The sequence below is a fragment of the Parasteatoda tepidariorum genome, chromosome 1, assembly GCF_043381705.1.
Source record: "Parasteatoda tepidariorum isolate YZ-2023 chromosome 1, CAS_Ptep_4.0, whole genome shotgun sequence".
Taxonomy (NCBI): domain Eukaryota; kingdom Metazoa; phylum Arthropoda; class Arachnida; order Araneae; family Theridiidae; genus Parasteatoda; species Parasteatoda tepidariorum.
The window spans coordinates 57,182,716-57,197,268 of record NC_092204.1 but is presented as its reverse complement, the minus strand read 5'-3'; the positions used below and the strand labels follow the sequence as shown (position 1 = coordinate 57,197,268).

At 29.1% G+C, this 14,553-nt stretch overlaps 1 protein-coding gene across 1 annotated transcript; it reads left to right on the top strand.

Moving 5' to 3' along the window:
• The first annotated feature begins 92 nt into the window (after positions 1-92).
• Positions 93-13,008, top strand: LOC107441982 (Syntrophin-like 1). The gene is made up of 6 exons (XM_016055409.3): positions 93-566; positions 3,173-3,570; positions 4,319-4,461; positions 5,720-5,931; positions 7,563-7,741; positions 12,347-13,008. Exons 1-6 carry the CDS (start codon positions 113-115, stop codon positions 12,437-12,439), a joined length of 1,479 nt encoding a protein of 492 aa, XP_015910895.1. The 5' UTR covers positions 93-112; the 3' UTR covers positions 12,440-13,008.
• The last annotated feature ends 1,545 nt before the right edge of the window (positions 13,009-14,553 follow it).

The window sequence follows — 14,553 nt, the reverse complement described above, 5'->3', positions numbered from 1 at the left end:
CAAGTCCAACTCGAGATTAACTTTAGTCTCTCGGCTACACTGGCCTTAAAATACTTTGAATTAAAAAAATATTTATAAAGGTAGAAATGGCACTAAGATAAAAACGTCAAAAATGTCCGCTGCTAGTGCTAGTTTTCGTTCCACTTCTCGGACGGGATTATTAGAAGTATACACCCGTCAGCAATGGCAAAAAGTATTGGTTACATTAGAAGAGGATTGCTTAAGTATAAGCCTAGATGAAAGTTATGAAATAAGCAATGGCCCATCAAACGGTCTCTCAGATTCTGAACCTCCTGATATACCGGAAAGTATAGCTAATCAAAAAAGAGTAGTTCGCGTTGTAAAACAAGATAATAGTGGATTAGGAATAAGTATAAAAGGTGGTAAAGAGAACAAAATGCCCATATTAATAAGCAAAATATTTAAAGGTATGGCTGCAGATCAAACTGAACAATTATATGTTGGAGATGCAATTATTTCCGTTAACGGCGAAGATCTTCGCGAAGCTACTCATGACGAAGCAGTGCGAGCTTTAAAACGTGCCGGAAAAATCGTTGATATTGAAGGTAAATGATATGCACAATACAAATCTGCTCTTTCTTTTATAATGATGTGTATTAATGAGATATTATTACATACTTACTTGTATTTTTGACCCTTGGGAGTGTTTTAATTTGTAAACCACAAATTATTTAAATATCATCATTTCTAAATTCACTTCTCACTCAACATATCGCTTGTAACTAAACGGCTTTTCTTAAGGCTTGTTCATTCACTTTGATTAAGCCTGAAAGAATAAACCTTTAGGGCATACCAGTCTTGCCATAGACAATTCTAGAAATATAATTTTTCTTTAGAAATCATCCGAAAAACTGCTTAACAAAAATTGCTTGGCTGTGCAAGAATTGCTTGGAAAGATTCCAGTACCTACACCAAAAAAATATTCTAATTTTTGGCAACACTTGGGCAGTGACATTAGAACAACATCACAGAACGGAACCAATAGAAGGGTTAGAACGCAAACTCATGGCCACTTTTGTACAATCCTCTACATATAATTCTAAACCTTTTTTAAGTTAAGTTTGAAATCCCTTTGGTACCTTTAAATTGTAATTGGTACTGATTTGGAACTATCCCCAATTTATTGTATACTTCACTATCAAAATCTCACTTATCTTATTATAACGTTGATATAAAAGATTTTAAAAATCGAATTCCATTTTTTTTGATAAAATTCAACCAAAAATTACATATTGCATTTTTTGTTCCTACAAATCACCTATGCCAAATCTGACACTTTCATGTCCCCCTTGAAATCTCTGTGTTTTCAGCTGTGCAAGCACGTCATCGAGGTATTTCCATATCGCGATCTGTCACGCTAACTACTATGTGCCAAACAGATCTTGAAATTGCAATTTTTTTTTTTAAAAAAAACATGTAAATGTTTGCGCAGGGGTGGCTACGAGTTATACCTTTCGAGTTGGTGCCTTTCTGTGATTTTTTTTTTTTTTAGTTTCTCATATTAAAGATCTTGTGGATTTGTGAACACATTTCATTTTTTATTAAATAATTTAGAAATTATAATTATTGATGCACTTATTATATTATTTTCTTATAATTCTGAAGACTTTATTTTTATTAATCTTTTTTTTTTTGTTAACCATGCACGCTAATTCCAATATTGCTTATACGCTACATGCTGTGTTGCACTTACACACCTGTTAACAGTTTTTAATTTTTACTCTTTTTAAATTTTAGAATTTAAAACTTTGCTTATTATACAAGTGCATAGATATCACACACACATACTGAAGTGTGAGTCATATTACTATGCTGATGTGAGCGGTGATGTCCTATATTTGGGCTGTGCTTCTGAAAACTTTTGTTTTAATTTTGTTTTTATCGAGGTACAGCTCTTATGGTAGTCCAATGCTTCTGCTCAAGAGTATGGTAAAGTGAATATTTTTCTGTGTTACTAATTCCGGTATTTTAGACTTCAAATAGTCTATCTTTTGCAAACCTGATTTTTTTTTCTAGGAGGGAGGGTAACTAGCATTTATTTTATTTTGGCCAGATTCTCAAATAATAAAATTTTTTTTTTTTTTTTTTTGGGTATAGTTGCCAGAAAGCCATTCTCGTGGGGGAGATAAGAACAATTGAGTACTTGCACTTCTAGAAGAAGTTCCATGCTCACACAGGTCACTTATAACGTCAGCTTATTTTTATCAGCAAAATGGCGTATCGAAGTCAAGCTAAATTTCTCTACATAAGTTAGAATGCTAATTATCGGAAAGTTAATTGAATATAGAACCGTATCGCACATCGAATTAGTTTAAATAATTCTTCCTCATCTGCACCTTTACTTTATTTAGATTTATTATTTGTTTATGTATTTTATTGTGACCACCATAGATTTTTGTTTTGTGTACCTTGCAACTTCGAAGCATATTTAGTTTAGGTTCCAGATGGCTTCGTACCTGTCTTTGTGTTAAGTCTCTGTGTAATTATAGAGTAAAAGTATTGAAATCTTTGAATAAGATTCTTTGTGAAGGAATTTAGAATGTGTCACTTAAAGTAGTTGATACTTGATGGGCTTGGTTCACTCAAAATAGAATGGAAAGAATAGTTGCTAATGTAAACAAATACCACATTACAACAGCCAATCAGGATAGAGATATTCACATTAAGTAACGTGCGCATATCCCATTGTCCCAGATCTAGATTTACTGAGGATCTAGTCAAATTTCTTCTTAAAAATTTATTTTTTAATTAGTTTTTTATATAAGAAATATAGCTAAATATTTTTTGACAATGCATGGAAACTACTATTTTGAATAAAGAGTCTTCATAAATTTATCATAATTAGAAAATAAAACATTTTGTGAAGTGAGGAAGCAGCATGCACTTAATTTCATCCTGAGGCTTTCAAAACTCGTGCCCCATCTTGGTTGCCAAATATATTGGTTTTTACTTGTTACAAAAGTGATACAGTGAAATCGCTCCTAAAGATTGTGATCTACAGGAATCAAATCAGTTACCTTTCTGTTGCTATATTTATTACTACTTACGACTTCAACTTAAATTTCATTAGCTTTCATAAGTGGTTAATAGTAATATATTGATATCATTAATAATTATTTACTTTTTTTTAAAAATCTTTTTTATTTTTTAGTGAAGTATCTAAAAGAAGTGACTCCATATTTTCGTAAAGGAGCTGCATTAGCTGAAGTAGGGTGGGAGTTTCAACAAGGAGGTTTCTTGCCATCCTCTCAGTTGCATAGGAAAAGTGGAAGAGCTGATATTAGACAAGTTCCTCTTTTATTGTGCCACCTTTGTCGTAATCTTACTATGCCAGATGCTGACAATCGCACATTAGAAATTCACTCCCCAGATAGACGACATTCATGTGTTTTAAGGTGTCCAGATGCTGCCCAATGTTCAGCATGGTTCAATGCTATCCATTCTGCAGTTGATGCCATGATGTCTAAAGCTGTTGTAGAAGCTGGCCATCTTTTAAAAGATGTTTTAGAAAGAGCAGAGCTGAGACACATGGGCTGGCTTTCTGAAAAAGTATTTATATTTTCATTTTATTTGTCTAAAAATATTTTAAAAGGAATAGTTAAACTATAAAAAAGCTGAATGGTTTTTTCTGTTGATCATATTTGGTATTTGTCTATGGACAGCATTTTTAAATTATTTTATATTGAATTTAAATATCAACTGTCATGTAGATTGATTCATTTAAAAAAGTTTTCCTAATTGTAAACTACATTTATGTTTTAATGTATAAATTGTATTTTTAAATTTTAAAGATGATAATTTTACCCGTTATGATAAAATCATTAATTCAGACATATATAATATAAAATTTATTAGTTAATCAGTTATGCTTTTAACCATTGATAACAGAGCTAAATTTTAAGAAATTTCTGTATCAATACCTGCTCTAAAATAGTTGCTAAGATATGGTAACAATCAAACAGCGACATAGAAGAAACTAAAAAGAACAGGGCAAAACCTGAAGGGTAAAACTTGTAGAGCACTTAATATTTTGTACTAATTTGGAAAAATAAAAATTATAATGCTAGCTTTTGTATGAATATAGAGATATTAAGTGTTTTCATGAATATTAAAATGGTTTGATTTAGAGTTTGAACCATATTCTTAAGATCTGATAATAGTGTGATCTGATTATAATGTGCCTTTTTTTTAACATAATCACATTTATATTTTTTTGCTTTTAAGAATGTTTTATAATGTTTATTTAAGTTCTAACTTTTTGATAACTACAAAATATTAAATTTGTGATAATTTATAGATACATGATGATACTGGAGTTGTTCAGTGGAGACCAGTATTTTTAGCAATAACAGACAGAGACCTCTTGCTTTATGACTTGGTGCCTTGGACAAAAGAAGCTTGGGCTGTACCTGTAAATAGTATACCTCTTGTACATACTAGGTAAAATAAGTTTTATATTTTGTCTTATTGAACAAGAAAAGCAGTTAATCTTTTCTTTAACATTCCATATATTTTAATCTCTATATTTTATGGTCTATTACATTTTGTAGAATTTTCAATGGTATTCCCTTTATAGATTTTCTTGTGATTTAAAAAAAAAAAATCACTAAATTTTTACTGGAATTATATTTCAGAGGGAAATGGTAAGGCCTTAAAATGAATACTTCTGTTTGTAGAGCAAATCTTAAGCTTGGGACTTTGCATTACATAAATGCTTTTTCTTTTTAAATTATATTTAGTGAAAATAAGTAAGTATATCAATAACAAAATTTTTTATTTTATAAATTAATTTTGAAGTNTTATAATTTCTTTTAATTCACTAAATTTAAAAAAGTTCACTTCAGTATAATCTAGAATATCTATTACATACACAAAAAAAATTTCAAAGCTCTAACTACGATACTTTTTTTAAAAAGGTACATCGAAATATGCCATTTTAACATTGTCAGCATACGAGGTACCGAACCCCCTTAAGCTTGGGATTTTGCATTACATAAATGCTTTTTCTTTTTAAATTATATTTAGTGAAAATAAGTAACTATGTCAATAACAAAATTTTTTATTTTATAAATTAATTTTGATGTCTTTGAAATAGAAGCATGTAGTTTTTCTATTAGGAAACAATTTATTCGAACTGTTGACTTAATTAACAATGTAAAATAACTTTTACGACTCCTTATTGCTTATATTTTTTGAACAATCTGAGATATAGGAGTTTTGAGTTTTTAAATTCTTTCAATGAGAATGAAATATCCACTAACTGTCAAATATTCTTTTTTCGAATTGCGATGATTTTCAAGGAGTGTATGATGATTTCCTCATTCAATTCATATATTGCTTGTATGTTTTTTCTTAACATAATAACCAAATATTTATTGGAAATTACCTCATTATACCTGAATTCTAATTAAATCAGGCATGCAATGAGCACAAGTTTTACCTTATATACATACCATTAATAACCTCTTGATTTAAACTTTCTTCCCATTTTTAATTTTGCTAGTTCAGAGGTGATACACCTTGGCCTATGTGATTAAGTTCTCTTTTATCAGCAAGTCATTTCAGTGTGACTAAATAGTATTGTTATTGTAAACTGTTTTTTGAAAAAGAAACTAGAGATTTTTTTAAACTGGTATCAATGTCTTGCATGTGTGTTTTGAAATCCTTTTCGTGATAACAAATTATTTTTTTTTTTCAGACTTGTACACTCCAGTACACCAAGAAGATCTAGCGGTGTTAATGTTCCTGGGATAACTGATGTGACAACCTTTACTTTAAGACTAGGTACAAGGCAAGGGATTGAATCTAGAGTAATGCGAGTGGAGACGCATAGGGATCTTGCATTTTGGGCAAGGCATTTAGTTCAAGGTGCTCATAATGCTGCATTTGCCATGAAAGAAGCTCATTTCTGTAAACAAATTTTTCTTTATCTATTCCAAAAAATTTTAATTCCTAAATTTTTCTTTTTTAAAGTTTTAAATATTTTTTTTTTTGTAGATTAAAGGTCTGATAAGATGTAGTTAACTAATTACTTGAATTGCTTTAAGGGGTTACATGAAAGTTAAAATTTGTATCTTTGACAGTTGTAGGTAAAAAAAATAATTTAATTTTAAAATTTAAATTGTATGTTGCCTTGTAAAATAAGTTTGGCTAAAAAATATATTTCATTCAATTTAATTTGAAAATTAAATCACTAATCTTGTCAAAACTTTTCACACTTTTACTACATAAAATTTACTTGTATAAAAAAAAGAAATGAAGTTTGAAATATTGTCAAAAACAGATTTGACATTTTTCATTATCTGAGATTTTGTCATTTAAGTTGTATGCAAAAAAATATTAATTCTTATAAAATGTAGTATAAATGCATCCTGAGAATCCCTACTCAAGTTTTTCTCTGACTACTTTAAGATTTAATAATTATTTAGAAACAATAGAAATTCTAAGTATTGTTAGCATTTCATTCTCTTTAAATATTTTTTTTTTTTAAATCCATGTAAATCCTTTGAAATGAAAATTGCACCTGCTAAGCTTTGAGAAATAAAATGCTCCTTTTATTTAAAAATTATTTATAGTTTAACTTATTCAAAACTGTGTTGATACATAGAGCTTGTTATGATATTAATATTCGGATTATTGTTTTCAGTTTAGCCTCACTTTGCATGTTAAAAAAATTCCAGTATGTGCAGAAAAAGTATTGAAATTGACATACACAGTGTGGCCTTAAAGTATTTTGATTGTATGCTCATTTAAAACTTTATTTATTTGGATAAATATATTATTTTATTGTATTCGCAATGTAGTACTTAAGTTATCATCAACCTTAATTTGATTGGGATGTAATACAGATATGAATGAGCAAATGCTGTTCATAGAAAATTTGTCACCATCCCAGAAAATTTTTTACTATTACTCTTCATAAACATGAAACGGCCCAAGTTTTCCTATTTTATCTGTAGTCAATATTTTTCAACATGGTGAAATTTTTTTAATAATTAATAAAAAAAGGAAATTAACTAAAACTTCCCAATAATGACCCACAGGTTAATCTTGCAGAGATTGATATAAGAATTTCTTTCTCTGCCTTGTGCGACCACATTTTTCCTGTGATTACGTCATTACATTTGATTTTCAGGCATGTTTGGTATGTATACAAGGTTTTCAGACAACATAGATTTTTATAAAAGTTAAGAAATTTTTTTAAAATCTGTGATCTTCAAATTTCAAAAAGTAGAAGGTCTTCAAATTTCACTTAAGTAGTAAAGGACAAAAGGGTTGAAACTAGTTTCAAGATTAATATTTATTTTGATATTTATTAATATTTTGATTTTCAATTATAATTTTAAAAAGAGTTGTTTTGTGATCACAGAAAGTTCTCCATTTTATCTATGTCTGGTATAACAGTGAATATAACGTCAATGTATGACCCATTGTTAGTATATTGTAACCCCTATATTTATATTTCAAAAGTATACTTCCCTAAATTCTTTTTCATTATTAAAAAAGAATGAAATCCTAACAGTTTGTACTTTGATTTTCAGCCTGTTTGTTTCAAGGCCAGGAATGTGTGATTACTGTTCATTTTGATAACGGCTTTATTTTACAAGATGGCAGACACCACAGTATCTTGTGGCAATACCCTTTTGAAAAATTACGCATGTCAGCTGATGATGGTATGCGTTTAGTTTGGTTAGACTTTGGAGGAGAAGATAGTGAAAAGGTAAACAGGTTTTATTGCTTTGTGTGTCAGATAGAGGCTTTTTTTTAAAATTTATATAACTTTCTGATTTTTAATTAATGTTAGCCTTTTTAATCAAAGATGATTTTTTTCACGTGTCATTAATGCCTAAAAATTAATGTTAACAAATTAATGTTTGTAAAAACAAAAAAAGTTTAAAAAAAGTAATTTAATTTTTATCATTGCACTAAAAGGTTGAAAAATAAATTTTAATATCCACTCCAATTGATACCTTTGCTTATTGCTCTCTCTAATCATATAACCATTTGTTTTTTATTGCTAATACAGTGAAAACTGTAAAGTTGACTAATTAAGTTTACCACCATAGCTGAGGTCTTCCCACAGCATTTATGAGCCTTCACATTGTTGCTGTCCATTCAGGAAAGATTCTCTTTTTTTTCTCATCTACTGTTTTATTTTAAATATCCTGCAAGAAATTAGCAGTAGTTTGTCAGGGTGGCCACCCACCTGGAATTATCAGGGAATTTTTTTATACTGGAAAAAACCTGGAAAAATCAGGGAATTTTAAAGAAAAGATGGAAATTTTTGATTATTTGTTTAATTTCATTAGTTTAAATTATTTCATCCATTATACCCACTTTTTTTAGACGGAAATGTATCTCCAAACAGTTGAAATATCATCAACTTAGCGATACTTTGCTTGCGTCAAAATTTGCTTCATTACAGCTCTGTTAAACTAGAATGCCACATAAAATTCTCCCACTGCTTCTAAACGAATGTGGAAACCTTTGACCGCTATGCAATTTAGGAAAGATTGTGGTGGAGGTGGAAGAAGGGATTTGGATATTAGCTTCTGTTTTTAAATTCTGTCCTTGGGCTGAATCAATTTATTGCTTAAGTTTGTTCCAATGATTTTGTAATTTTTTTCCATTTTGACAAAATGTTTTTTTATTTTTAACTTTATAAAATTCTCCAAAAATTATTTGGTTATAATTTAATAATATTAATAGATTTTATATTGCACTCTTTTTCTGAAAGCTTTTGTATTCCCATTCAGAGAAATTTGTGAATTAATTTTTCTCAGCAAACCAACCAATCACACATTTTTTTACATTCACTAACAGCAATGTTTGTTGACAAATTATTACAATTGTTGCATTAATACTAATTTTTTCTATTTCATTTTAACCTTTTATAGCTTATTTAGTTTTAAATAAAAAGGTTTTTTTAAGAACTAACTATATATTGATATTTAATTTTACTCTTCTGTTGGTCAAAATTTGATTTTTGATTCAAAATTTTGTACCAAAACATTAAAAAATAAATAAAAAATCTTGCCAAATTGTCGAAATAAGTTATTTTTTTTCAAGATGATATGTTAAAAAAATAACATTTTGAATAAAATATTTTATAATGTAGACACTTTTGTTGTACACATCATACACTTTATGAGAAGAAAGAAACAAAAACCTGGAAATTTTAAGATTTTTATCTGGAAAACCTGGAAAAATCAGGGAAATTTAAAATCTGATTTGAGTGGCCACCCTGTTTGTGTTGAAAAATGACCCAGACAGTTTTGTTTGCTATTACTGTGGCGTGAAAAATGAAGAGAATTTCATTCTCCATTATAAAACAAGGTGGAGGCTCATTAATTGTGTGGGAAGGCTTCAGATATGGCAGTAAACAATGCCCAGCCTCTTCTTCAGAATGTTTGGAGGCTGCCGTCAATCAAAAAATTTTAGAAATCCATTTATTTCCATTAGCAGAGAGAATTGGTTGCCCAAGTTTGATTTTCCAGCAGGACAGTGCCCCCATTTAGGTTGCAAAATCTTTGGTGCGTTAGTCTTTGGATAATAAGGTGCATGCCATGAATGGCCTGACCTATATCCACTAGAAAACGTGAGGGCTATCCTCAGTAGGATTATATGCATAAAAAAAGTAGTAATTTCAGTTTGTAACAGTATAGTGCTATCATTGAATCATGGAATAATACTGATGCAAATGTCCACTAGGCTTTAGTAAATAATCATGCATTTCAAGTCATATATTAAAATGACGGATATATTAGCTTTAATCAGAAGTGGCTTTATTTTGATGGGACACTTCCCCCCCCCTTCACTTTTTACTTATTCATTGCTTTTTTCCTGTCCGTTTGATTTTATTTGGAACACACTGCAGAAGTTTACTATTTTGAGTTTACAATTTTAGATTTTTCTCTTCATAAATGCAGTAGAGAGCCAATTGTCCGGGATGCTCGAGACCATCGCTATCCCGGTTGTCTGAATTTCCCGGAAAAAGTGTCGTTAATTTATATTTTATCGAACCCGAACTACATGGGAAAAGTTTAACGCTTGAAGTAAGAGAAAAAAGATAAAATAAAAGGAAAACTTATTTATCTAAATAAAAAACACTTGAAAATTATCGAATCAAAAAGATAGTTAAAAAAGGCACTAGCATAAATATTAAATCCCAGAACAAGGCAAGATAAACGGAATTTTTAAAAAAAACCTAATGATAAAATTTATGAATAAAAAGAATTAATTTATTGAGTGCGAAATTTATTGTGAAAAGAAAAAAAAAATTCAAAGGTACTGGAATCAGAAAAACAAAACTGCAATCTGCTTCACAAAATAATTCTATGTTTAAATTAATAAACAATTTTACTTTTATTATGATTTTTTTTGATAAAAACACGATTTTTAATTATAGCAGATGTGATTCCACATCAAGAAAAACTTGCAAATGATATCGCACTTCCAAAGAATCAGAATTTATTCAAAAGAAAAAGGTTTTATTTTTACTAATCGATGTCAAATAGATAAATATATTTTTCTCTTTCATCTTCTGTTCACTGATATGCATGTGCAATGCATTTTCCCCACCCCCTCNGTAAATCAAATAGAAAACGAAATCAGCATGCCACACCCTTGAGTTTGATTGGCGGCCTAAAGGAGAAAATAAAACATTCTTCCCTTCCCTGCCTCCACTCGATCTTCAAGGTTACGGAGGAAATGACGTTTCTCTGGGTAAACGGGGGGGGGGAATTCTCCCCTTCCTTACATTTTCCTCTACTCAACTTCAGGAATGAGTCCAATTTCCGCTTTTTTTCATAATCGTTCTAGTTTAAAATGGAGGGAAAACCGAGCAAAATTTTTTCCGGTTATCTGGATACCGGATAAATGGTTCTCTACTGTAATATCTATATATATATATTTCTCTTACACGGCACCAAAAAAAGCCTCATTACTACTCCCTGTGGCAACTTCAGAAAATCGACCAATGATTGCTGCTAAAAATGTCACATGGCATATGTCACTTGAGGTGGCTCAACATATAGCACTTTTAAAAACGGAAACAATAACCAGAGTGAGCATTATCAGGTTGTTCAATTCGGATTCATGCCCTAAAAACATGATAATACTCAATTAGGAATTAATTAGGCTGGCCTTCTCCATGACTATAAATAAGTCACAAGGTCAGACTTTTGAGAAAATCAGTTTAGTATTGACTAAACAAGTTTTTAGTCATGGACAACTTTATGTTGGCCTGTTAAGTCATTTGACAGCCTTTCAGTTATTGCTCCAAGATGCCAAATCTATGATTGTGTTTTTAAGGAAATTCTAAATGCTTAGTGTTAATTTTTTAGAGCTTTGCAGAAAAAAATGTTTTTTGGAAAAAATTTAATTGAAACTTCTATTGGCAGTAGGCAAGGGGAACTGCCAAAATCAAAACTCCCCGAGTAGAAATGCAGCATGGCGACATCCACGTGGTATTTCTCGGGTATTGCTAACAGCCATACATTTTAATTTATTGTATGTAAAACATCCTTATTTTGTTCTAAAATGCTATGTACTTTATCACAAATGTTAATTAATATAGAAATTGATTTCAATAATGCTGATCACCAAAAAATATTTCATTTGGCGATAAAACAAATTTTTGTGTTCTTGAAAATGAAAGACTTTTTGAGGGTTATTATCTCACAAGGAAAAGTTAGGGTTTAAAGTTTATATTTTTAAATAATAAAATTTTTTTCTAAAACTTTCAGAATTTCTAGCATTAACTAATTTATTATACACATTTAGTTGAATTTAGGTGAGTAACTGCAATATTTGATAATTTATTTTGCTAATATGTTTCTCATTTAGCTAATGTTTTGATTTTTTCACCATGTACAATCTAAATAGCTAATATACTTTTTTAAAAGCCAATAAGAACATTGATAGAATTCTTCTACATAAGTACAATACTATGTCTTTGATGATAAAATACTGTGTCTTTGATGATAATATACTATGTCTTTGTGCTAGAACATTGTGCTCATTGGCGAGCGAGCGCAGCGAGCCATGGTTCACGGCGTGAACCACATAGGATTGCTTAGCAATTCTCGGGGGTTAGCGAGCAGGGGGTGGAGCCTCCTAGTATTTTATAATATAGTTGGTTGAAACTAAACTTAAGTGAAAGTCATTTCAATATTAACAATGCTTTGGCACAATTGCAGTTTTTGTTTAGACCATTTCATATGTATGTATGTAATAGTGTCACTTTTCAACAGTATGAACTAATTAAGTGATTTCTGTTTATTTTTAGATAAATTTTACAAACATATTTTTATTCTTTCTTTAGGAATTAGATTTGTTGCAATCACCTAAACCTTTTATATTCACCTTACATACTTTCCTCTCAGCTAAAGTAATTAGACTTGGCCTTGTTGCATGACAATTACAGCAATGGGAATGCGCAGATGAACCTTATGATGACATCTTCGGTCCCTAGTTAACAAAGTTGACTATTACTTGCTTCCTAAAATAAAGGCTTCCCAGTGTTCGTTGCTTTACAATGCAACAGCATTTTGCAATTTCAATGAAAAAAAAAATCAACAAATATCTGCACAAATTGTTCTTAGCTTGCAAAATTGATCTTACTGAAGAACAAAAACAGTGTTGTATTTTCTTGTTTGAATATTGAGTAAAGTGCCCTGCTACTGGTGTAGTTTTTCATCAAAGCAGATGAATTCAAGTCATTACGTATGAGTGATTTTTTAATACTTTTTTTATCAGAATGGGATGTGTCTCTTGTTTAAGCCTAAATCATGTACAAAGTTGATAATTTTTTTTATTGAACTTCATCAGAATTTCAAACGTCTATGTTTCTGCGACTCAGTAAGTTTATATGCTGGTTGATCTCATCATTTTATTGTTCATCATGAGACCAAATTATTGTACACAAGTCTTTAGGATTAATTAATATTTCTAATTAATTTTAAAAAGTTCTTTGGCAAACCAAAACACTATTAAAAAATTATAAGAAAATAATACAATTTCTGTTATATTTTATATTATAAATGTTCACGTGCTTCAGTAAATTTTTGCTTTATTAGATGAAATCTTAGAAAGCAAAAAGTTGTTTATAGGTACTTGAAGTTTTTTTATTGCCTACATTTATTCTATCATTTAATGATTATTTTCTATGTTTCATTACTCTGTATATTAGAAACCTGTAATGTATGTTAACTCAAATTTAGCTGCGATGAGTGTAAAATAAAATAAAAATTATTAATTGCGTAACTAAAGTTGATCAATGAAACAAATTATTTTTTAGATTATTGTAGCTTTTATTTTCAATAAATAAAATTAAAATTTCAGAATTGTGTTTTAAGTGCTGAAACTATGTCAAAGTTAGTCATTTTATCATACAGCTTTAATTTATAAGATATGTGTAGAAAAATATTAACATTATTCAAAGGTTAGAATGTAACTAATTATACATAATTTTAAAAAGATTTCTTTCATTTTTAAACAAATTTTGATGTGTTTACACTCAAAATTATTTTATGTTTATTACAAGAAATTTAAAGTGTCTGTCTGTGTAAAACAGAATCAATAGAAATTTAACATTAAAATATAAATAAAATGAACCTAGAAACCTAATATTTTATTAATTAAATTTTGACAGTGGTTTTATTATCTATTCTGAAATTATAATTTTCTGATTTAATGAGATGAGCTTATCAATATGTATGTATATACAAGTTTGTATATGGAACATACATATGTCTGAAAATTTTGATTGAACAAACTTAAATTCTTAGATATTTTTTAAAAAAATAACTCCCCTCTTTTCAAATTTTTGCTAGTTAGCTAATTGTCCCAATTTCAAACTTTACATTCTCGTATACAGTATTCATTTAATACAAATTCTAAGCACTATTGTATTTTTAAAATATTGTAATAAAATGTGCCTTTATTAGACGGTATTGATACAAATTGTTGTAGTATTAACATTCTTTGATTTAGTTGTACTTAAATTATATTTCAATCTACCTTTACTTATGACCAAACTTTTTAAACTTCCAACTTCATGTTTTAAATTTTTGATTTAAAAAATGTACCTTTGTATCTTAAAAGAAATTCATTCCAATGACAAGTGTGGAACCTTTAAAACAAATGATAGATTTTATAGAATATAATATTAATACTTATTTGAAACCTTAGATGTTTTCTCAAACAGTCAAAGGGAAAATATTTTCGCAATGTTCAGGTGAAAAAGTGATTTAAATTTTCTTTATGACTCATTAATTAGTTAATTTGCATCAAATATATATTTTAAAGAATAAATTTCTAAAAATACTATTTTTTCTTAGAATCTTGTAATGTTTTATAACAGATTGTTAACATTTTGCGTTGTCCCAAAATTTTTCAAATGAAGTAAAAGGTTTCCTTCACTTTTCTATGTAGTATTTTCCAGTTGCTTACAGAGCATTCATTAATTAAGCACATTATTGAAAAATAGGATATTGGTAAATAAAATTATAGACATCTATATTGATTAAT